Raw genomic sequence first — 27,025 nt, 5'->3', positions numbered from 1 at the left:
CAGCAAAACAGTATTTTATATAAGAGAAAATATGTATATATATATATATATATATACTGTCTTGCAATATTATTTTATTCTATACAAATGCAGTTTTAAGTTGCAACTTTTTATCAAAAAAATTCAGTAACTTTAGTAAATTGAGTTGTTATAATAATTAAAATTAGTTTACATAAACTAGTATAAATATAAAATCATATAACATAGTATATATTATAGAATAGTATATAGTATAAATGTAGTATATAGTAAAGTATTAAATCATTAAAGTTTACCATTAGTTCCTTATCATCACTACGTGAACCCCAGCCAGCAGCATTGTAACCTTCACAAGAATAATTGTAGAAGAAGCCTCTTCCAATACTTTCAAGCAGCAGTTTGCTGGGATCAATGTGGCATAAGTCCTCCTATTGTAGTAATTATTAAAAATATTTTAAATTAATAAAGAAGTGCAGTTTACAAAAAAAAAAAAAATTAAAAGAAAATTAAGATAATATAGATAAAATAACAGATTTATAGTGTTATATCTTAATATGAAAGTACCCTATACTTCTTCAAGTTTTTGTTCAAAAACTTCAAATGTATTGTCTTCATTTAATAAATATATATATTGTAGAAATGTATAAGCTAAAAACATTTATGAGATATATATACTTATTTTTATGTATACAAGCTGCAACTAAATATATGTATGCAATTAATTTCAACAAACATTGTGTGTTAAATGTTATCCTGCAATTTTAATTATTGTCTGTGTAAAATTGTTAACATACCCTTGTCTCCTCGCAGTCTGGCAATTCCTTCAATAATGTTGAGTTCGCATACCAACGCACTTTAGTGAGTGTTGCTGGGTTTGCCTCCAATATATTACAATACAATGTGACATTTGATTCATCACTTTCCTTTACGGGACCCTCAGGTATCATCAGCACTTCAACAATTGGCACATCTACAATGTAATATGAATGGTAACAACATGAAAAACAGCAACAACAACAACAACAACAGTAATAACAAAGGTTGTAATATAAAGTTAATATAATTGTAAATCGTGTATATATGTACAAACAGATAAGTATGTATATTCAACTGACATATAAATACAAATTATTTATTTGTGTAATATTGCACTTACACTGCACATCCAAATCGATTTGCTGTTCGGAGACGCCTTTGCCAATAGCATTCGATAATTGACATGTGTAGTTGCCGATATCCTCCTTGTCAGTTGAACGTATTACGAGGGCGACATTTTCAGAATTACCACCTTCATAACGATCCGTATCATTGACATTTACCACATCACTATTGCGATACCTGAAGAATAAATATGTGAAATTTAATTAAAAGTTATGACAAAATATTGGTTAGGAATAATTAAAATATTTTATTTGATTTGTTAAATGTTCTCACTATTTTTAATATTTGATATAAAAAAAAAAAAATATAAATAATAAAAAAAAAATTTAGTTTTGTAAAATACTTTTCTGAAAAAATTAAAATAAAATTTTAAAAACTTTTTATAGAATTAAACTTTGCAAACTTTGCAAAAATACAATAAGATGGGTGTTTAGAATTAAGGTAATAAAGGTGAAAGGGAAAGAAATTAACGAATTCTACTTTTTTAGCTAAAACTGCCGTTTTGATTCCACATTCCTCGTAATTCCTCGTAATAGCAAGTAGAACGATTAGCATATTAGCACCAGCCGTACGCATTGATAAATGCAAGTATCTGGCTCATACTAATGTTGGAAATATCGCTGAGTCTGTTAAAAAGTGGTACACCCAATTTCTTAAGCCTAGTTCTAGACAAGCCTATACAAAGATATAACAGTTGCTCCGCTGTTTCTACTTCGAATGCTGGTAGACATGTACTATATGAAATTTGAGAGGGCAGGCCGAATCTGACACCATATCGTCAAATATTCTAGTCTCCCGTTGGGACCGATATTAAACCAAGATACTTTCGATGTTTTTATATTAGTTGTTATTTCTATTTTTCAAGTCAGACGTTCCATATTTAAAGTATATAACCCATGTAGCCTTTAAGTTCACTTCTCAGAAAATATGAACTTTATTCTTATCTAGCTCTCATAAAAAATGGTTGTAAAAAATACTTAATTTTTATGAAATGTTTTTGTACTTTTTTTATACAATTAAATAATATTAGTGGAGAGATTTCGAAAGTCAAGTACGGATTATTGCTATGAAACATACCAAAAAGTACAACTCGCACATATCAGATAGAGTAGTAATGAATGCAACTCTGTACATTTATAACTTATTATGTTATTTTGTTTCCTTTTCATATCTCTCTCTAATAACGTACACGCAGATAATCTAACACGGATTTAGGTCAGTTAGCTAATAAACGCTGTCTCTGAGCTTCAAATTTGGCAGGGCAAGATTTCAACCTTTGGTACTTGGAGTCTCAGAAATTTATTGACGAACAATTAAATATAAGAAATAACTTCAAGACTACTGGTGATGGGTATTTTGCAATATTCGAAACAGCTGTATGGTCAGCCAAAAATTCAATTAATTAGTTATAATATAAAAAGAATTTTTGTTGTTGTGGTTTACTACTTTTCGAAACCTCTCTATTAAACACAATATTATTACATTACTATATTAAGTAAAATAGTCACTTCGCACATGACTGACGTTTAACTGCAACTAAAAAAAATTAAGTAATAAGAAAATTTAATAACTTAAAAACTTCTTTCAGAAGTGAACTGTGTAAAATTTTTTACAGACAAAAATTTTTGGATTTTTTTATGGAACAACTGCATGATAAATTGATAGTGCCCTTAAAACAATGGTGCCTTATTTTAAAAGAAAAATTATTGAATAAAAAGAATATATAAATTAAACAAAATTAAAAATTGTTTCATGAAAGAACTGTACCTGAAAGAAATTTACGATCAATAAAATCGTAAATAAAAGAACTGCAATAAAAACCAAAAATTTGTGCTTAATATTGTTATATTGTTTATTGAATCGCACTGCCTCATTCATTTTCACTCCGCATAAGCCCTGGCACATCCATGCCTCGTAAATTGTAATTGATTTACAATTACAAATGCACACTTACGCACGCTTACAGACGAAAAGTTAAATGCATCCTTTTTTCTTCAGCGACCATAAAACTTAACCGAAAAGTATGCAAAACTTTTGCAGCTGTAACAACTGCAATGGCCGACCACTGTAAAAAATGGCGCTGAACATATTTTCAATTTTTCTTACTTTAAAACTGCTTTCTTTTCATTCCATTTTTTAAAAATTACCTGGTTCTATATTTTACTCTGATCTATATATATATATATATATATATATATAGGTATATGTGCGTGATATTCAATTCATTTTCTGCTTTAACTTAATGAGAAACTGGAGTCGCGTAAGTACGCGCGTACAAGTGTAATTAATTTTAATTACAGTGGCGCGCATAAGCCGAAATTTTGAATCGTGAACGACAACGTTCACATTACACAATTGAAATTGTGTATTCACGGGTACAAACAATCACGTAGGGAATATTTGTAAGTAGTTTCAACGCCTACCAATTGCTTTTAGAGTTGGTTCTTGGCGGAATTTCTGAAAATCATTACTATGTGCTGTGTTGACCAGTCAAATACATTAAATGCACCGGAAATAGCAGCAAAACGGAAACGCTTTAATGGGGCTCAACGATGTCGGAAAGGAATTAAAATTATTTTTATCCATTACTGCTGATTTTACTTGCTATAAGTACGCAAGAATATTGTTACTTTTATATATTTTGTTCTTTAACTCAAAAAAAAAAGAAAATGAGGAATTGTGGTTTGAAAGCATGCATCAGTCACATAATTTTACTAAAGAACGAATGCAATTGCATTGATTGAAATTGAAGAATAGTGAAGTTCTCATATATTTTTAGTTTATAAGAAAATTTTTAAAGAGGTTTCGAATAGTAATAAACTACAACAACAAAAACTCATTTGTATTATTTTAATTAATTAAAAATTTTTATTAATTATATAGTAAATTATTTAGCTGTACAAAAATTTTTTTAATTTTTGATGTTGAAATTACTTTAATTCTTCCTATAATTATAATTTTAAATTTCGCTAATTTACTTTTATGAATATTAATTTCAATTATTTTTATTGTTATTCTATTTATAACTATGTTGAGGCTAGTAGAGTCAGTGCACTTGAGCACTTTTACTCTCTACTAACCGCAATAACTGATCTCAGCAAACCTCCCCGAGGAGCCTGTAACCATTCTGAGATTTGATAACGCGGTCTTGGTAAGCCTGTCAGTTTTCGTAAATATTTTCAGGGCTCTATCCTTTATGTATTTTTGATCGGTTCAATTTTGAGTTTCCTGAGTATGTCTTTCGTCCGAATGTACCATGGAACTTTGAAAAGTCTTCTTCAAACCTGGCTTTGTGTAATTTCTAGCTGACGAATAGTAGTTTACTTACTACTTATTGGAATAGTAGAATACTTAACTGAACAAATTAATAAATTTTAGTTACAGATATTAGATTATTTGTATGTCGACTGCCATATATAATATTTGGACTATAACAAACAGATTCAAAAATACGAACTTGCCAAATTTGAACTACCTATTTGTTTAGTAGATAAGTCTATCATGAATTCATCTTTGAAATTCATAAAAATGTTTTAATTTTTGTTTCTTCTAAACAAAAATAAGAATGCAATTCACATGCCATTCTAAAGAGCTCATGTATATGTAGAGTTAGATGATCATAGATTCTGTCACTTTTTCAGAGAAAATCAGGTTTATTTTTCGTTTGTTCAGTATAATGAAATGTCCAACATACTATTATGCTAATATGTCATTTCTTGTTCAACATATTTTCAGTTAAAAATGTTTCAGTATACTAGGTATTCTTTACTCTCACTATATTATAATTGATCAAAATTCTAGTGATGCTACAGCTTTCGCATTTACTTCGTTGCTACTTGTAGGCTTCGCTATTTTAATCTATATTAATTTACACTTTATTGTGCTACAACTGATTTATTATATTAATACACATATTTATATTAAAAATAAATAGAATATAATAAAAACTAAAGTGCTTCATTATATCATTTTGCAGCTATATATAAATTAGCTATTAACACTGTTGCTTACAAACTTCAGTACTGAATTTTGATAGAATTCTCACGTCCTGTATATATACTTACTAGTACTGAAAGAGCTAAGTAAAAAGGGCTATTTAAATTTAGGACAGTTCTGTTTTTTCAACAGTTCTATATAAATCCACCTAATTGTTATACATATTGTTGATAATTTTCAAGACTGGTTTTTGGACGAAAAAGAAAATAAATTGTAATTGACAGACTTCCATTATATTTTATTTGAAGGAGTTAAATATTCAAAATCTAACTAATTGATTGACATCGCTATGTTTTTTAATATAAAGATGCTAAAAAATTAAGAATAGATTAATAATAAACTACGATGACTGTTTATAGAATTTAACAAAAAAAAATCTACCACATCACCGTTTATCATTATCATATTGATTATGTTAGTATCTGTTTAAGTTCTATAGAGAAATCAGTATCGGCCTAATTATGGAAGGTTCACACAAATATGAAACTAGTAGTGGTATATAAAGGTTGGTTTCATATCTTAATTAATTTAATAGAATTTAAAAATATTTTTAAAAAATAGAGGTTTCAGCAATAAAATTGTAAAGATGATGTACAAATCTCATAAACAAAATGAAAACCGATCTGTATTGCGCTTACAAAACCGAAATTACCAATAGAAACTGATATAGAGACCAAAGTATAGTGGATACTTTGCAACATTACAGATGCTTATATTCTACATTGTCACAAGAAGCTGGAAGAGCTATCAGGATTGGAGCAACAATCGTTTCTCAGATTTGCAAAAAGCGACGTTATCTAACATGATGGTTATCTCAAATCTATGTACAATTTTCCTAGCACAATATTTGTAGGGATCGATCTGTGTGTAAAATACGACTTCCCTGTTTAGAGTATTGTGCTTAACACGATAATATGCAGCAATATGTGCTGCTTTCCATTCAAAATTCATATAAAATCCATACAAAAATGTACTAAAAAGGTTTTTTTTGAATTGGGATGAGTTAGATAGAGAAAAGTGAGGATTTATGTATTTTATTTTTTTAGATTTCATTTAGATTTCATTGTTTATTTTTTACTGACTACTAATCTCTTACACTATATTTTTTTAATATGATGAAATTGTGTCACATTATCTATAATTAAAATATAATATTAAAGGTACTAACTAACTATATTATGTACTTGTACATTTAATTTAAAAAGTCAAATGAAATCTTGAAATCTGTTTAACGCTTTTACTGAAAAATACATGGAAATCCACTTTCACAGAATGCAGTGCACTGCTTTGACCTCGACGAAATAAACATGCTCACTTCATTTTTTCTGCTCTCTTAATCATTAGTTTGTGGTTGTAGTCATATTTTATTTATTTATTTATTTTTTATTTTTACTTTTATTTTGAGTGAAATGCTTTTTATAATTAATTCTTTTATATTGCCATTTTTCAAGCATCAAATAAAATTTTAATCCTTTTAATTTAACATTTCGCTGTTAATGAAAATAAAACACTTTTGCGCTTGTATACAACAAATAGGAGCGACAAACAGTTTCCATAAGAAATGACACTGTGCGAGCTTGTAACAGCAGCCGCATACATCAATATAGAAACTTGTAGTCTGTGTATATATGTGTGTGTGTGTGTGTGTGGTGAGTGTGTGTAGATTGCTATTCTACTGACTGACTCTCATGCATGCATGCATAAAGTGTTTGATTGTAATTAATGCATAAACAGCATATGTCGGCTTTATGTGTTTTTTGTTGTTGCTTTGTGAGCATGAGTGTGTATGCGTAGTATGTAGTTTGATGCTGTGCCTACATATGCCATTATTTTATGCTTTATTATTGTTTTTGTTTTTGTTGTTGTGGTTGTTGTTTATCCCGCGCGCTACAATTGCTGCAAATGAAATCTTACATCGTCTGTGCGTCGGCTTGTGTTATTAGCATACAAAAGTGTTTGTGTTGTTGGTGTTATTTGTGTTAGTTTTGAGCACAACACATTCAATGTATGCACTGCAATGTCACTGGCAGGAGCGTAATGCTTCGTTGCACATGTTGATGGAAACCGCCGCTGGCAACATTTTATGTTATTCACGCAAAATTCGCCAAAAGGAATTTATTTTCTTTACGCAAAATACGAAAATACTTGTGCATACACATTAAATTCAATTTTCAAATTTTCAAATTTTCTCGAGTAAGCAGAACAACCAAGCCACCAAGCGGAGTACAACGACAATGAAGTAACCAGCTGCATACTTCAGCGTCTTTTGAATATTCTTAACATTTTTTCTTTTTCTCTTTCCCTCCAAGTCCTTTGTACTGTTTTGGTTTATGTTAAGTTTTGTTTTAAACGTTTGTGGTATTTTCAATTTTATACTAAAGGATGACAATGAGAAAAAGGATGCAATTGTATTTGGAGCGTAAAATAAAGTTTTTATCAAGCGGTTACACTACTGCAGGGATATTCGAAAGTTTAGTTGCTATGGAAATGTATTCAATTGGGCTTGAGAATTATTTAAGCCAAAAACATGTTTCGTGAAAATCGAATTTATCCATAGATTGAATTTATTTTTTTTTTCTTGTGAAAATCTATATTTTCCGGTTTATGGTCTGAAGCAAATAATCATTTAACAGCTGAAGTAAAATTTGAGGTTAAAGCTTGAAAATAATGCTTACAAATATATATTCTTATTATTTATAGTTTAGTATTTATTTTTTTTATGAATTAATATTAATTAATATTAATATAAAAAATTGAGTTCTTGAAAAGAATTGAAAAGAAAACAAAATTTCTTGATTTAAAGAATTTAAAACAAAAAACGGATTATATATGGTACCTTCTGCTCAAAAAGTATCCGGATTTTGTTGTTTGTTAACTATTCCTTAAGTAATAGACCTTTTTCAAAAATTTTTTTGTTATGTCGGTACATCCTTTCTTGACATATGGTACAAATTTGAGCGCCATCTGTCAATTAGATCGTTTACAGCAGCTGTTAATGTGAGACTATCTCAAGTGCATTTAGCGATTTTAACTATGGAAAATTCTTGTTGTACGCGATTTTTTGATCAAACACGACACCACTGTCATCTCTCAAGCACCATATTTGCCAGATCTGGATCCGTGCGACTTACCTCCTGTTCCCGAAACTCAAATTGCCCCCTCGTGGTAAGCGTTTTGAGTCGATTGAATCGGTAAAAGAGAAATCACTGAAAGAACTAAAAGCCATACCTTCACGTGCCTACGAAAAGTGTATGGAAGATTGGGTTAAGCGTTGGCATATGGTATCGCTTCAGAAGGAGCATATTTTGAAGAAGATAAAATAAATTTGGAATAAAATTTAAATTTGTGTGTTTTATTTACAAAATCCGAGTACTTTTTGAACAGAAGGTATATATTACGGGTTCGAGTTCTTAATGAACGGGGTCGGTCAAGCTTAAAATAAGGTCAAACGTTTACAGCTTTAGGGATAGTACAACCTAAGATATGTATTTTTAAAAAATCCTCTGAAGGCGTGCCCAAATATAATTCAAAAGTTTATGGAAAAAGTTGACTTGAAAACAAGCTTTGAAACTCTATTTGCATAATCAAGACGAAAGGAAAGAATATTTTATATACTAGCTAAAATCAGCAAACTTAATTCTGTTTAGAAATATATATTTCTGTAAAAATTATAGTAACAGACCTTATAAAAAATTCAGTAAATATTTGGAGAATGATATCTCCAGGATTATTTTATTTGATTTAGGAACAAATGCAAATGTTTTTATAGAACGACGCTATTCTATTATGTACAAAAAGTGGTGGATAAAGCAGAATCAATAAATATTTCTAAAGAAATTTAAAATTCAAGCTGATACTTGAAGTTGAAATAAGTATTTAAACACATAATTGGCAAAAATTTACCATTTGGGCTTAGAAAAAGGATTACAGAGAAAATCACAAACAATGAAATCAATTATAAGATGAGAACCTAGTTGTCCATTTTTTATAATCCCAACAAATAATATAAAACTTCACGATTTTAAGAACATTTAAACACATAAATAGCAGAGATGTGCTATCTGGATATTCAAAATTCCTACAGGCAATATCAAAAATATTATAACGGTAGCGAAATCACAATCTATGAATGTACATGATGGGTCAAAACAGTGATGTTTTAGTTAGTCGTCAATTTTAGTTTGCAAAAGAGTTTGGAAAAGTACAGAGCCCAATCAAATGCATGCGGTTGATGAACCGTAAGAGGGGTGCATTTTTCGAGCAGAAAATAAATTTGGAGGGCGTCATTGTGCACAGTTTACCCTTAAGCTAAGAGATGGATAGAAGAGGTATCCTTGTTTCTGTTAGATATATTTCGCAGACACAAAGTGGTCATTTAAAATAGTCGTTTTGAGGTGGTGTTTGGTTCCTGTTTTTTAAAGGTCTTCACATTTCATGAAGTCAGTCAAAATAAAGAAATGCTTCGGAATATATATCCTGAACTTAATATTCAATCTATGTTCCATGTAGTCCTTTTAGCTAATATAGATAAAATTAACATATAATCACAGCGAAATATCAATCGAATTAGCTCAAAATATGACAGAAAGTATGTTAAGTGCACACTACTCACACCCATACGATCAAATTTTAGAGTAGGTAGATGAAATGTGTATAATTCACCTTCCATCATCCATTCATAGATGTCGCTGTGTAAATAATATTTGTTGAAGCAATGTTGTTTAGATGTGCTTTGTTGGTTAAAACCATTTCCTAAAATAAAGGACCTTGTTCTATTTATGTTACACTGAACAATATCCTTAATATTTTTTGATTTCAAAATAAATCCAATCAATATTCCTTACAGAAAAAATTTGCTTACATTTTGTTTACACAAATTGACAACAGCGCTCAAACTTAATACGCGTGTATAATTTGATTTGAATTAAGGAGCACTCATACGCCCCGTAACACAAAGTTGCATGTGCTCTATTCAAAGTGTACGGTGAGTCCGTTGCGGTACTATTGCAAATGCTTAATGAACAAACTGTAAATCGGTATTTCCCGAACGCAACAACGAGAGTTAAGCCAAATCTATGTGCGTTTATCTGTCGCAGCGGTAAAGTAAGTAATTCCGTTTTATTTCCGCTACGCTGTTCTTGCAATGGAAATCAACAGCAATTGCAAGTGTAAATAGAAAATATTATATATTGTAGGCAACACTGTTGCTGCTATGGGAATCTATGCCGCAGCAAGAATACACCTGTTTGGATTACAATAAAACATTTTCAGTGCAGCTTATTTAAATGCAAATGTTGAACTATTTGGATTTTACGCAAATTGTGTGTATACAAATGCATGCATTGCATTAGTGCATTACGCATTTTCCAGTAATGCATTTAGAACAATTGCCATACAGAATGCAATGCCATGCACTTATTCGATATTATCTGAAACTGTACATATGAGAGTATCTGTAGTTGGTATATATGTACATACTGATTTTTGTATTTGACTTTAATTAGATTTCTGTTTATTGTGGAAATTTTATTTAAATTAAGTTACTGTGTTCCGTTCATTTGCTGCTTGAGTGCATTTTTGCAAATAAACTGTGATTTTATTTGGTTTGCATTGGCTTAGCTTAGTTACTTTGTCGTGTGATATAATGAAATAATTTTTTATAGTACTTAAGTTATTTGAGTTAAAAATTTAAATAAAATTAAAAGTAGAAATTATAAATGAAATATTTGAAATTAAATTCCTATATAATATATAATAAAAATTAATTTAAATACTTGAATTCATCGACTTACCAAACAACTTTGGTGAGGGATGCCGGATTTGCCACATACTCGCAATTAAGCAGTACAGTATCGCTTGTGTTGACTGTTATCTCTGGTGGGCTTACTTTAACAACTGGGGGGTCTATAGAATATAACAAAAACAAAAATTAAGACAACTTTATAAAAAACATTAAAAATTTTAATTTTTTTTTTTATTATTTATTTTCGGCAATAATTTGTACTGTGTTGTTTGCTTTTGACACTTACATAACACCTCCAATGTCAGCGAAGCTGTGAACGGTTTTTCGCGGTTTATCTGCAACACCACATTTTCGGCATCGCAGCGGAATATCCTGTCATTTTCGAAACGTGTCGCATTGAAGATAAGCTCAGATTGCGTGTGATAGGTGCCATCATCTTTTTCAAACTGAAGTGTAACAAAAAAAAATATTAATTATTTTTAATAGTATTTTTGTGGAAAATGGAGATGAGACTACTTTAATATTTTAAATAAATTTTAAATGAATTTTTCTAGAGTATTTTTTTCTCCAAATTTGTTTATATGAGTTATTCAGATTATTATTCTAGGATAATATACTTACTGCTTTAGTTCTGATTTCGGTTAAATCATTTTCTTCAGGGCTTATTGTTCCTGTTGAATTGTACCAAGTTAGATTAACTGGTGGGCGAGCACCATGAATCTGTAATATTATGAAAAAATTTAATTACCAATTCATAAGTAATGTATTATAGATAAATAGATATATATTTTAAAAGGCACCCAATTACTTAAAGCCCTTTTAAATAAACATCAACCTATTTAAAAAAATTTTAAAAATTTAAGTGGAAAATTTAAATAGGAAAAATTATTATTAAAAATATTTTAGTATTAACAATGGCTGGAATACAATGCAATAATTTACAAGAATTTTATATAATTTTGTTTACAACTTTTGCGTGCGTAAATTTCAACTTGAAAAATAGTTGGATCCTTTCTCAAGTATTTTGCAGGTATGGTTCAGGGACTTATATTCCTATTCCAATATCATATTTACAAAATTTAATTTAATTGCTATTTGATACTTAGTTTCAATAAGAATTGTTTCTAAAATCTAAAGATGCCTCTCCTTGTGTTGTTCATAGTCTAGCGAAAAGTTGACGAATTGATTTCACAAGTTTCAGAGTTCTGTTAAAGCTTTAGCTTTTCTTTCGTTTCTTCCTATATTGATGGCAATTTCGTGAACTATTTCTCATACTATCATACATAGCGGAAAGAAGTTTAACACTACTCTTAAAACTACTATGGAATAGGTTCTTTTTGTCACAATTATGCCAATTTATCTTTTTGATCTATATTTTTTGGTTAAGACTGTTTCAGTTTTGAGTGATGTCATTTTTAACATGATTGATTGAAGAACCAATCATCCAAATAAAGAGTGGAATACAATTTTCTTAACATTAGTTTGAATTTGATGACTTCACTAATGAGTTGAGCTTCATTTCATATTGGAAGTTGAAACGATTATGGTTTTGGTAGGGTTATGTTCAATCGTTTAGATCTGTACCATAAGCCTATATCCTAAAGACCCTTTGTCTGAGTTCACCAAGCACTAACGTTTTGGTTTTCATAGCCCAAGCAGTTGACATCCGCTTCTTGGAATCTTGTTAAAAGCTTAGGAATCAATATTGATGATGACATCTGCAGTGAAGATGAGGTTGTGATGAATCAATATATTTTACTAAACTCAACACCAACAAATAATAGTCTAGATTTTGCTATAGGATCGAAAAAATTACATAAAAGAATTAAAAAATATTTAGTATGTATTACGGCATCTTTTAAAACATCCTTAATCTTAACATGTGGTACTAAAATGAGAATATTTAACTCTAATATTTTGTCTATACAGAGACGCAAAGTGTGTTATATTGTCCCATCGCTTTTATAATGCATACAAGTCTTTTCCAATCCATGCCTTTAATACATACTACAGCTATGATGGTCAGAAACTATAGCTATCGAAAGGTTTGGATATACTCAACTATAGAAAGGAAATACTATATCTATATCTATTGACTGTAACTAACCAAAATTTAATTAAAGTAAATCTATTTCTATTCGATGATATTCTTTTAATTTCATCACAGTTCGGTTTGTTGTTTTAAATTTGTTTTTCGGGTTATCTTCTTTTTGTAGTGGAAGTCACCTTCAACGGAATTCATAAGTTTTTACTTAATGACTTGACAAGTCATATTGAACAAATATTGAAGACAATATTATTGGGAAGTAATAGATTTAAGAAATTTGTTGCAATTCCATTCTATACCATGAACCATAACAATAGATGTCACTACTGCTGATGTAAAATACTTTTCCTTCTATTTGGATGTCATGAAATCAATTCTTTTTGTACTTAGCGCCCTCGCTATCATTTCAAATGAGATGGAATGTATAAATAGTTATTTTTTAGACATCTGGAATGTGTTGTTGTCTATAAAAAGTTAATATTGTTAGTATGAATTTTTTAATAATATTCTAACTTTGCAATTATAGGCCATAGTATGCTTTAGGGTACTGTTTGACGACTAATGAAATTTTGGGGTCAATGCTTCACTGAATTGATTTCATTTAATTATTATTATAAATTTTCTACATCTGCTAATACTAAATTAATTTTTTTTATATTATAAAAATTTTGAATTCGTTTTTGGCGTGATACTGACTCCACATCTGAAAAGTCTGATGAGTCTACTCTGAAGAGTATTGAAGAGTCCTTTGTTAACACTAATATAACCTTTTAAATCAAATCCATCTCTTACTGTCACGTGACATTATAAGTTGTTTTTGTCATACTGACTAACTAATAAATTCCATTCTGAAAAAATTATTGACGGCTTGTTATGGCTTACAGAAATTAAAATGCACAAAAACTTAATTAAAATTCCATTACTTAACTTCTAACAATTCAACAAAAAACCCATTAAAATTGCAGTGTGCCACAATTTAATGTAATTTCCATGTATGAACATGCAATTTGTTCTGCTCCACAAACGTGAACATTTTTCCAGTGTAACTTGTAGTTGTTGGTGTTGTTGTAATTTTGTTGTACATAAATACATAACAAGCAAATTTTATATTTACTAGAATCTATCTTACTGTTAGTACAGTTATAAGGTAGTCAATATTGTAGTCAATGTTAAAAATGCTAAAAATGAAAATTTCATTAAAATACAATTTGGCAGTAACTTTTCATTACAAACACTGTATAAAATGTATTTCAAATTGCCAACAGATACACATACGAATATATCTAAACACTGTTAGGAACTCACTTCAACGTAGACATTAGGTTGACTTTAGAAAATAATTGGCAGTTAATTATTGTCAATTATTTTGCAGGGCAAAGACTAAACGTAACAAAGAAAATCATTCAAACGATTCGATTTTACCTGCAACAAGGATAACAAGAACAACAACATATGTCCTGTTATGTTTAGCTGCTGCTGGAGGTTAAAAGCACAAGGAACTAAAAACATTTTAAGCTTAAAATTCCAAAAAAAGGAATGTATATATATACATATATACATATGAGGGGGATATAGTTGGAAGACAATTTTCAGTACTTACGTCACATGTCAACACTACTTTGCTGCCCTGTACCGTATGATGTTCAACTCCATTGATTGTTATGCTAGTGGGACGCACTGAAATGACAAAATAGAAATATAAATTTAGAAAATTGAATAGCAGGAAAAGAAATTTTAAAAAGGATACCCAACAGAAAAGGGTAACAAGGAATGACAAATTGTCAAATAAAGGATATGTAGGTAGGTAGCGAGCTGTTATAGCGTCTTTTATGTGCTTAATAATTAATAACAGCAATTTAATTTCTGCGTTTAAAAAAAAAACAAAAATAAAAAAATAAAATAAAAAAACACAGTGTATTTAAAAAGGATAAGAAAGGATAATAGTTGCGTTACAAAAAATGTAAATTGCTAAACGATTGCATTGTGCAACGATCAATCAATTTCTATTTTACTATGTGATTGTTGCCTTTTTTTAGCTATGGCTTTAGTTGTCATTTTATATCCTTTGTCAACCTTTCTGGTTGGGAAAGTATATAAAAGCCATTTCAATATCAATGATTAAAATCATTTTTTTTTACTTTATTTTTATATTCATTTTTCTCTACAAAATATTTTTTATGGGTATCGAACAAAATAAATAATAATAATAAATCGCTCTTTAGAGAAAATTAATGGAAAACATTAGTTTTAATTATTTCTTTTGATACACAATAATTATCACAGTAATAATTTTGTGTTATATTTAAACTAAAATTTAATTATTTGTATTGCGCATAATACTATTTTAAGTTATAAGATGTAATTTACCTTGCATATCCACGCTAAATTGATTTTTGATGGCATTTGGAACAGCAGCGCTCTCAACACGACACTCAATATCATGTCCTAAATCTTCACGTGATAATTGCAAATTTAATTCTAAAGTTGCTGTGAACAAACCATCCTTCTCATCATAGGAGGGGGAATCTGTAAACATAACCAAAACGTTAAAACAAATTCAATTAAGTTTTTTTTTTATTTATTTTTATTTTTTTTAAAATATTGTATATAAATATATATATTTAATATATTTTATTTATTATATTATTTATTATATTTATTTTTATTGGCATCAGGTCCACTTCTGTTGAAAAAATATGAACTACACATCTCCGGCACAATTTGCGACAAGGTTTTGTTCTTCTGGAGTACGTTATGTCACATGTGCTCCATATCAGAGTCTTTTGACTTAGCTCTTTAGTTTTAACTTTAACTGGGTTTGTTATTAAAGTAAAATAATAATAATGGATCTGTAGGGACTATGTGAGTGGGTCAACTAGACATATTGCCATATTATTTATTAACTTATTGTGTTTGAAATATTTCAATTGCTGATGCTACTATTAGTGACTAGTAGCCACTACAGAACAACACATTATATACCATACTAATAAGTAAATAGGTTGTACAATATATTTTGTTATTGAATCATTGCTTTTTTTAACGCAATTCATTACAAGTATGTATGTGGTCTGAACGTTTCTTTTTCCCTAATCTTCTCTCCATTTAGTATTAAGTCTGAATACGTTTCTTTCATTTTATTTTGAAAATCGGGTTGAGTTTACCTGACCTGAAAAACTAAGGACTACAAATTCCTGTACAAATTAGGGGTTGTACTTTTAGGGTATCACAATGGGCCTCATGGTCTAAGTGAGTCTTCGGATGGTCCCCGTAACCTAACTTAACCTAGGGGTTGTGCTTTATTTGAACGTACTCTGTGTTCTATTTTAGTTTTGAAAAGAACACAACTTATGTTTTTTATTGTTTCTCACGCCGTTTGATCTGTTTATTTATTTAATTTCAAATAATTAAATACTCATTAATTTATGGTATTAACATAACATAGTTTTCTTTTTACTAGCTTATTTCACTTTATTTTATTAGACGTTTTATTTTACTTTTTACTTTATTTTATTTTATTTAGTTTTTGTATTTCATTTTATTTTGTTTTGTTTTATTTAAGTATTTTTAATTTTAGTGTGCTTGTTTATATTTACTTATTTATATTATTTCCTTTCTTTTTTTAAATTAATTTGTGTTATATTTTTTTTTCATTAATTTTATTTCATTTATTTTTATATATTTATTTTTTTACTACACTATATTATTTTATTTTATTTCATTTTATTTTATTTAATATTTTTATATTATATATTTTAGTTATATAAAATTTTTATATATTTTATATTATTATCTTATTTTTGTTACATTATTATATTAATTTTTTTTATATTATTTATTTTAGTCATTTATTAGTTATTTATACTTTATATTTTATTATTTGATTTTATTTTATTTTATTTTATTTTTGTTTATTTTTATTATTTTACTTATTAATATTTATTTATATTTTATATGTTATTTTTATTATATTGCGTTTTATTTTACTTTATTTTTTTGTACTTAAGTTTTTTTTATATTATTTCAAATTATTTAAATTTGTTTTATTTAGTTTTATATTATTTCACTTCTTTCTTTTATTTTTTCTTTTCATTTATTTTATATTTTAGTATTTGATTTTATTTTATTTTTTATTCTATTTTGCTTATTCATATCACATTATTTTATTTTATTTTACTTTTTTGTATAGTATTTCATTTTAATTTATTTTAATCTGTTTAATTTTATTTTATTCATTTTGTTTTTTAATTTATTTTACTTATTTATATTTATGTATAGCTTATATTTTATTATATTTTGCTTTATCTTATTTTATATTTTTTTGATTTTATATAACTTATTTATATATTTCTACTCTATACTTTATTTATATTTATTTAAAGCTTATATTTTATTATTTTATTTTCTATTATTTTGCTTTATCTATAAAATATGTATAATATGTATAAAATATAAAATATATTGTTTTGATTTTATATAACTTATTTTATATAACTTATATAACTTATATAACTTATTTATATATTTCTACTCTCTATTTTATAACTTTATTTTATTTTATTTTAAATTAAATTGTATTTTATTTCGTTTTATTTATTATTTCTTTTTGTTTTATCTTATTTATTACTTCATTTTATTTTATTTTATTGCGTATTATTATTTTTATATAATTTTTTTATATGATTTTATTTAATTGTGTTTTGTTTTATTCTATTTTGTGGTATTTTATATTATTCTATTTTATTGTTCATTCTATTATTTCTTTTTTATTTAACGTTATTTTATTTCATGCTATTCAATCTTATTTTGAAAAAAAACTTTACTTTAATCTTAAATTCGGAGAATACACGTCCCACAAAAAATTTCAAAACGATTGAATTTTATTAGAAAGTAGTGCTGATACTATAACCACATATAAAAGACTTCATCTCCAATAGAATGATTACACTAAGGGCGCACTATCCGCTGTAAAATAATCAAGTTGAGGACTCAAAATCCAAACTTAATGTACGAGAGTAGGAGAGGCAGACACAAAATGAAGAGATCTAAATTGAAGTGATTCATGAGGTCAAGACTTGGGTATGTGTTTTTATGGTCAACTGAGTAAGTTAGTACTTTATAAGTAAATAAGTAGGGCACATATATTGCGTGTTAGGTGCCGTATGGTGTTTATAATACCTTAATAAAAAAATAATTTAATATTTGGTTCAGTATAAGAATAGTTATATTAATGAGTTTGGTTTTTTTGTGCGAACTTGAAATTTGCAAGAGTTAAAGACATTCTATAAATATACATAAATTTTTTATTGGATTCTGTTAAAAAGACATCATATAGGATAATAATTTTATGATGTATATAATCTGTGTATATTATTTATTTTATATATAATAATAATTACTGACAAGTTTTTATTAAATTTCATAAAAAATCGTATTGTAGCATAAAACCAAAACTTTCTTTAAAGTCTTAGTCTAATATAAATGCCATAAATAATTTCCACTCTCACAACATCATCAAATCAGAGTTTTTATCGTATGCTCCATTTAAGGGTCGTTAATGGGCTTTACATTTAATGTGCGCTTATCAGTGAAATACTAATTTTAACGTAATTTTCATTATTTTTATCATTAATATTTGACTTTAAAGCAAAGAAGGCGCAGAAAAAGAAGATATCAACTTTAAGTCTCAATTCCTTGACAGCCTTAGCCGTTTTTTTTCTTCCAACATCAAATTAAGTCAATTACTAACAGAAACTGCCAACGTCTTCCACAGAACGCACTGTGTTTATCCTTTCCGAAGGACTGCAAACAACAACAGCAACAAAGAGATGTGCGCTGAGAACGTTAGAAGAAGGGTTGAAGAAGACTCATAAGAAAAGTGCTTCACTGTTAAGAGGTAATAAATTAAGCAAAAGGGCTAAAAAAGAAGTTTGAAAATTGGAAAAAAAAGTAAAATCCTCGCAAAAGTAAACAAGTGAGAAAAGATTGCGATACTGATTTAATGGTTTTATAAAAAAAAGTATCTCAGCGTTGCAAACGCCACTCAAGACCAATTTTGACGCATTAATTTTTGTGCGTTCAAGTGGATTTTGAGTTGCTTCCGAGTAAGGGTGCCCCCTTAGAGGAAGTTTTGCTACATTTTCCTGCTAATGCTAAAATCAGTGTGCAAAATCAGACATTTTTATTTAACTTCCTACGAGTTCATGAGTATAGAATATAATTTTTTAATAATATTTCTTCTTCAATCACAGAGAAATCAATTAATTTCGGTATGTGCATAAAAAATTTTAAGTGTAGCTAGTAAAAAAAATTTTTTTTTTATTTTGCATTTTGCATTTTGCTAAATTTTTATTTGCCGCATAAAAATAAGCAGAAAATTTAGAAGTAAAATTTTTAATGAAATCACTTTTTTATGCTTGCACAATAAAACTCTAAAATGGAAAAGCTCGGAAAAAAAAATTTGGAATTTTATTAGCAGCATTTTTTAACAAATTACATTTCCTCATTTTTACGATGCTCCATAGTCGCCTTCGCCGCCTTCACCGCCTTCACTGCCTTCACTGGCTTGACTGGCTCTACCGGCTCCTGCTGCTCGCGCGGCTTACTCATGGTCGTTGCGCTTCCTTTGTGATTTGACTGTTTTGCTGCTTAACCTGCTGCACATTAAATTTATCCTTAACTGAGATAAGCTTCATTCATTGGGAAATGAATTCGTTTCAACTTTTTTCGCTGAGTTTTTCTTCCTTTAATTTCGTGTGGAAAATAAATCCTTTTCTGCAGACGCACAAACGTCACTTTGGCGAAAGGCTCTTTTACTCATTTTTAAATTGCATTCGTAAATTACAGTGAAGAGGAAACTTAAAGTCGTAAATTAAAAGCGTATAAGGTGCAGCAATAAATTTTTACACCATTTTTAAGTCACGGACGGACTGTGCTTGTTACTTAGGGGGCTGCCTTACATTACAGATTATTTTTTAATTAATTTTAATGAATTGATATTTCAATTTTATTAGCAATTTAATTATGCTAAATTTTTGTTACTTAGTCCCCGATGTTTAAGAATTTGGAGAGCTTAAAAAGATTGTATGTGCTTTTAAATTTTTAATCGAAAATGAGCATAAAAATTTAATTTTTACATGAAGGAAATGAAAAGGTATGATCCAGATAAGCTTTAAAATGAAAAATACTTCGATTTGAGTTTCGGATATACATCGATTTAGTTACTCGTATAACCAAATCTGAAAACAATGCAAACTGATAGGTATCTGCCGCTGATCAGTTTTTTCATAATAATTGTAGCCTCCAGCTGAACTCAAACTAGAAACATTTAAGAGAAAAGTTATAAGTGAGATGTTTGATTCTCTATGAGTAGGTGATAACTAACGTTTCGGAAAGAATGACACTCCGTACAAGCTTTAACACGATATTTACATTATTCAGTCCATTAACATCTAAATGTTTCGACCTAGTGAGAAATATGTTTATAACGCCAATTGAAGAAAAAAGACGAATGCTTAAGCGCTGTCTCAAGAAGGACAGTCATGTGGGTCTACACTATTCGTGATTGATATATGAGACTGCACATATCTTTGGGGTCTCAAGGCAGTAGTACTGAATGAAGTGCGTGTACACTAATTGTATCAGATTTACGAGACTGCATACTACTTGGGCCTTCCAAGACAGTAATACTGGAGGTCCAAATTACGTCACAAACATATGTTTTGTTTTAAATATTAGACTTATGAAGATACGGAATAATAAATCATTAAAGAGTAAGCAAAAGAAAATTGACTTTAATGTAGTTTGCAGTTCTTTAACTATATCCACTATATATAGTATTATGTCCAACTCGAGGAAATAAGGAAGCTGTGACAACGTGAGATTTGTAAAATTAATCTGTATATGGCACATGTACTACGAGGATATTTCAGAGATCATATAGATTCAAGACTAGGAAAGATAGGCTCTATACTGTCTTTCATTAAAGAAATCGGACTTGGAGACACATTCTAACCCGAGTAAGGTGTACAACACATCTTTTAGGTCGTAGTGCATAATCCCTTCTTTTAATAATAATAGTGGATGGCACATGTAGCACTAGTATACTCCAGACGATGGGCCAACAATATCAAGCTCGATAGACCTAAATAACTTAAAGGTCCATTGTATTGGAGTTAACTAGTTTGACCTCAAATTGTTCTAAGACTACCCTACCTTATTGCTTTTTGAGATTTTTACTATATTAGTTCATAGGTGATACATGGAAAACTTTATATCAGTTTATTGGATTTGATCTCAATGTGCGATAATTTGACATTCTAATATTCGAATCAGTACTTTATTACTATATATAGTAATTAAATATTAACATAAAAAACCAGTTTTAATTAAAGTACTAAGCATTTTGTGATGATTAATTTTTACACAAACTGTAAATTATATAAATATTATTGTATATTTATGGTCTAATGATTATAATAGGTATATTATCAAGAAATTCTTCAAACTGGCTGTGGTGTTTTTTTTCAATATTCATTTAATTTATTTCTTGATTTATAAGTAATGCTTAATTATTACTAAAAAAATATTAATTAGAAAATTCAAATATTAATTTTTACTTACGTGTCGTCAAGCGTTTATTTCCCCGCCACCAGCCAACAACTGGTTGAGGTCGAGTATTGCGTACAACACATGTTGCTTTAAGTGTTTGACGCTCTTCCATGGGTCCAACAATCGTGCCATTCTCAAGGCGATCGCCTTTCTCATCCAATATCACAACTTCCGTAGGTGGCACTAATCCCAGCAAATAACATAGTAAGAGCCATGGGTGTTGTTTTCATCGTCGTCATCATTGCCATTGCCATTATCGTTGTTTTTGTTTATTGCACGCATGTTTTATTTTTCGGATAGAGTTTACATGCGTGCATGCGTGAGTTCACGTTTGATAGTGTAAATGTGTGCGGACGGATGTGGTGAATATGTATAATTTATATGAAATGCATTCAGTGTGTGGTGTGTTTATGTTTGTGTGTAGTTTTTGTAAGGTAAAAAATTGTGAATTGTTTTATTAAAATATATTTAAATTTTACAATTTTATAAAAATATTTAAATTAATTAAAAATTATTATTTTACAAAAAAAAAAATTAAAATTATAAAAAAATTAAAAATTTTATGTGTAAAATTAAAAATAAAATTTTATTTATTTAAAATCAATTTAAAACCAAAACTAATTTATTATTTAGTAATTAAAATTATTGATAATAATTTAAGTTAAATATTTATTAATTTACCGATGTTTTCTACGTTTTTGTTTAGAAAAACGGTTTTTAAAGTTTAATTTATATTAATTAAGCGTATTTTTTTATATTAGTAAATTTATTTTGCGTTTTTAGGTTATGTCGAAAGTTCACATTTCATTCAATCATTCATTTAGATTTGGCATGTGGTGAAGGCGTGTTTAGTTTAGTTTTTTTTTTGCAATTTTACAAAATTGAGTACATTTTTTTTGATATTTTGTATATATATATCCATGATGATGTTGACGAGCGTTTATTGTAGCAGAGCAGTAGGAATGGGGTTTATATCAAAAGTACAATCAGTTAAAAATATTTGCATGAGTTTTGTATGAAAAAATTTTTTTAAAATAAGTTTTGAAAAAATAAAATAAAACGTACATATGTTTAAAGGCATTCACTTTTATTTGCAATGAAAAATAAAATGGATGCAGTAAAAAATGTAGGGTAGTTAAGTCAAAATAACGAGAATAAAAATTGTATTCAAATTAATTGGTATAAGTTTTACATATCAGATAGTTTTATTCACAATGGACTGAAATGCGTGAAGAGAAGTCATCATCTTAAACAATTTATTTACATTTCCTAAAAGTTTTAGTCTGAAACATATAAATTATTAAACCCTTCATTATTAGTACATGTAATTATTATTATACTAGGTTCCCAAAGGGTTTTGATTTTGATATTATTATTTTTTATAAAAATATAGCCAAATTTTTCATTCAAACTGTCAATTTATTTCTTCTTCTGAATGTGTTTGAAGGTAGGTTAGGTTAAATTATACTGGCGATTCCTAATGGAACCAATTAGACCTATTGGCCCATTGAAAAAACCGTGTATATAGAAAAAACTAAGAGTCTACGTTAGCTTCAAATTGGTTCTAGGTACCTATTTGAAGCTAACGTATCAAATTATTATTCATTGAACATCGAGTAGTGAGTATAATATAGTAGTGTTTATAAAAAACAAAATTCATTCTGATATTCCAAATGTATTAAGTAGATCTGCTTCTTTAAAAGCAATAGTTTGACTAAAAGTGATTACTTGAAGAACGTTCTTGAAATTACATCCCCACCTAAAATAGACTTAAAGGCCTCGAAGACAATTTGCTTAAATATTATTTCAAACTGCATCTAAAAATCGTTCAAAAATACAGAAAACAGTATTGCTAGAATACACAGATTTAGTAATTAGAAGACTTAATGGGCTTAAATCTTTAAAAATAATTATAGATTTATTAAATAAGGCTACCGTTAAGTATTTAAAACAAATAAATAACCTAAGAAGCAAAGAGCTATGGATACGAAACCGATGGAAAAGCTGTCGACGCTATTTTTTGGAATGTTAAAAGATTTTTGTATGAAGATTTTTTTCAAATTAGTAGAAGAATACACACACGCAAATAATTATAATAATAATTAAAATAATGATTTAAGATTATTTGGTGTAAAACCTTTTTCAACCAAACAAGAAGACAGGAAGGGAAGAAACTTTATGTCCAGATCAAAAAAAATGTAGCATATGTTTTTTCACATGCTAATGAATATAGCATGTAAATATATGTCTTTCATTACTAAAAACTGATACTGATATTAATCAATTATTTCCACGTAACAAATACACCACACATCCCAGTATTTTAAGGAAATAGTACGTTATTACCTAGAAATCACATGCTATCTACTCTATTCTATAATAGACTCTTATTACTATGTTTTAAATATGAATGTCCTCACATAACTATCCTTTTTACAATAGGATCTACTTTAATAAGAATTTAAGTAAATTTTATATATTGCAAATCATAAACGTAGTTATAATAAACAATAGATCTAATCTGAAATCAGAATCTAGTTAGAGTATACATGGCTTGTATTTCTTATATTATGTATGCACGAATAGAACAAACATTATATATAAAATTTTAAATATTTAAATTATTTTTGCTAGTTATATTATTCCTTTATTTTTTGCTCTTTAGTAGTTTGATGAGTTCTCTTGGGGCTGCATTATTCCTCAATAGACATGACGAAGCAATTTTACAACATATAAAGCAAAACATTAATAACAACAGAAATCGCTTGAAAAAAAAAAAAATATAACCGAAGAGTAATGGGGGTCGCTTAGGTCGGTTAATTTAAATGTGCATGCAAAATATTTTCATACGCAAACATGAAAAGCAAATAACATGCATAGTTTTTCCAGGATTAATAACAAATTTTCTTTTTAGGATAAACATTAATAAGCATTTGCATTGAATTTATATTGTTTGAAGTACTTTTAAATCAGTTCTTTGTTTAATTATTTAAAGCAACAGAAAAGCAAATTATAATTAATAATTAATTAAATTTAATTAAAAAGCATGCAGTAAAATAAAATTGAGAAAAAAATTATACAAAAATTTGGTATTGAAAGGACTTACCTAAGACATTCAATTCTACACGGTAGCCATTGAAATTATCACACGTTTCAACTGGTATAAAAAATGTCGTATCACATAGATATATATCCTCGTCAGCTATTTGCAGATCTTTTATAATTAATCTAAAAGGATTTTGTAGCGCAGTGACTCTGTTATAAAGAAAAACAAAAATATTGAAATAAATAAAAAAATTATAATTATATATTAAATATAATAATTTATTGTATATAATTAAATATAATAATACAATATTATTCATATGGGATATGACACTGCGATCGTCAGGTCTAATTGTCTGACTTTTCTTTTCTATACATATATAGAAAATAAATAAATAAGCGATCAAGATCGACTTATTTAACGCAAGTCACTCTTGCCTGTGTACAGTAGTTGTAACCAGTTAGCCTGAATAGTGGCTTGCTTTTACAAGTTTTTTAATACTGAGTGCTTTCATATTGGTGGTCATCTGGACCTTCCACCGATAATCCAAATATGCACTACGGGTTTTTATGTCAATGGGTATCAAATGAAACACGTTTTTAGATGGCGCATTTTCAGCCATTCGAACAACATTAATTAGCCAGTGAATTTGCTAAAGTTTTATGCGCTCAACTACTATCGTTCAATTTATTTCGATACTCCTTATCACCGCATAAAACATATAAATCTTCCAAAGAATTTTTTTCAAATATTCCTACTACTTCTTCATCTTTATTAATTATTGTTCAAGCTTTTGCTTAATTCGATAGAATAGGCATGATATGAGGCACAGCTTTATTTCTAAAATATCTATTTAGCCCAAAATAATACACATTGGTAAGAATGGTTCTTCGTTCAATTTCTGGGCGTACGACATATTTTGTGTTTATTCCATTCCTTTTACTGTTCACGCTTTTTGATCTTAAAGTTGTCAACACTGAGGTAGGTTCCGAGACAATCAGAAGGTTTGTTTATTGAAAGCAAGTACTTTGATATGTCCAAGCATATCAAATATATTACAGACCGTTAAGGAGTTTTTATTAAAAAGAATTGCCATATTTTATTATTATTTTATTATTAATATTTTTATTAAAAATTATTACTAGAATTCTTATTGTGTGTATTCATTACATTTATTGCCAATTATTGCAGATATTTTTATATTATTTTATTTTCGATTCATTTTCTAAATATTGTTTACGGTGTTAATGGATATAGTCGTATTTTTTATACATACTATAAAATATGTGTAAGTGTAATTTCTTTGAATCCATAATAAATAATAGTAATAAATTAGAAAAGAAACAAAAAATAGAATAAAATATGCCTGATGTTATGATATTGTTATATATTATTTTATTTATAAATATTATTATATAAATATTATAGATATTTGTAGTATAGAGGTTTCTCGAATAGTAGTGAATTGCAACAACAAAATTATATTATTTTTAATTACTGAAATTTTTAGCTGATAATACTTATCTTCGTGTGTTGCGACATACCCATTATCAGCGGTCTTTTTGAAATATTTCTTATTTTCAATTATTTGTAAATGAAGTGTAAAAAGAGACTGCAAGTACTAAGGGTTGAACTCATACCCTCTCAAAATTATTTACTAATAATTAAATATACGAAATAATATAAAAAAAACCATTGGGAATTCGGCAGTACCCGTAACCGCTGTATGGTCAATCAAAAGTTTTATTCATAAAAAATAATAAAATTTTGTTGTTGCAATTTACTCTTGTTTCAAAAACCCTTTATTGAAAACAATTGTTTATATTAAGAAAACAGTTTCTTTCGTCATGACTGTTAACAAACTTATTGTTAAATATAATATTTGAATATTACTAAATATATATTTGTTTATCGTTCTATATATTACTAAATAGTCTTTTTTTATATTATATTTATTAAAAAGTATTTTGGAGACTCTAAAAAATGTTCTAGACATAGTAATATTGCTATACTTTTAATAAGTATTTATTAAAAGTTATTGTAGGTATTATCGCATTGTTGTATTTTTATTTTCTATATTAAGAATTATTGTAGGTTCCGCGATTTTGAAATTTCATATATTTTGAAAATTAGTTTAGATGTTGTGAAATTTTTGTTGTATTTTTAATAAATTTAAAAAAAATTGTCTTCGGTATAACGATATTATTATATGTATATAAATTATGTTCTTTTATTTTTATGAAAAGAACGTAAATTATAAAACCAAAAGCAGTTCTGTTAGTTTGTTTAAACACTCTCTTTCTCTCTCTCTCTCTCTCTCTCTTTTCCTTATCTCTCAGTGGAACAGAGAACCTCTTTTATATTGGATTCTGTTATTTGATTTTCGACAGATATCATTCCAGAAATAATTGACTTCTCTTAGCTCTTCATCAATTGTCCTCCT

General features: G+C 28.0%; 1 protein-coding gene across 1 annotated transcript in view; it reads right to left on the bottom strand.

The window, feature by feature from the left end:
- Window positions 1-27,025, bottom strand: part of LOC119683244 — a 222,246-nt gene that overhangs the window by 45,762 nt on the left and 149,459 nt on the right. Inside the window, exons 2-11 of the mRNA XM_038096886.1 lie at window positions 24,643-24,791; window positions 21,549-21,719; window positions 15,294-15,452; window positions 14,527-14,603; window positions 11,501-11,599; window positions 11,166-11,325; window positions 10,929-11,040; window positions 1,136-1,317; window positions 774-949; window positions 276-407 (exon numbers count right to left, since the gene is read on the bottom strand). Coding sequence (XP_037952814.1) covers window positions 276-407; window positions 774-949; window positions 1,136-1,317; window positions 10,929-11,040; window positions 11,166-11,325; window positions 11,501-11,599; window positions 14,527-14,603; window positions 15,294-15,452; window positions 21,549-21,719; window positions 24,643-24,791 — 1,417 coding nt within the window. The remainder of the gene's footprint in view (window positions 1-275; window positions 408-773; window positions 950-1,135; window positions 1,318-10,928; window positions 11,041-11,165; window positions 11,326-11,500; window positions 11,600-14,526; window positions 14,604-15,293; window positions 15,453-21,548; window positions 21,720-24,642; window positions 24,792-27,025) is intronic.

This window comes from Teleopsis dalmanni, chromosome 1, assembly GCF_002237135.1.
Source record: "Teleopsis dalmanni isolate 2A chromosome 1, ASM223713v2, whole genome shotgun sequence".
In the NCBI taxonomy this organism is placed as follows: Eukaryota; Metazoa; Arthropoda; class Insecta; order Diptera; family Diopsidae; genus Teleopsis; species Teleopsis dalmanni.
The sequence above is the reverse complement of the archived record's forward strand: the minus strand, read 5'-3'. Positions and strand labels throughout refer to the sequence as shown.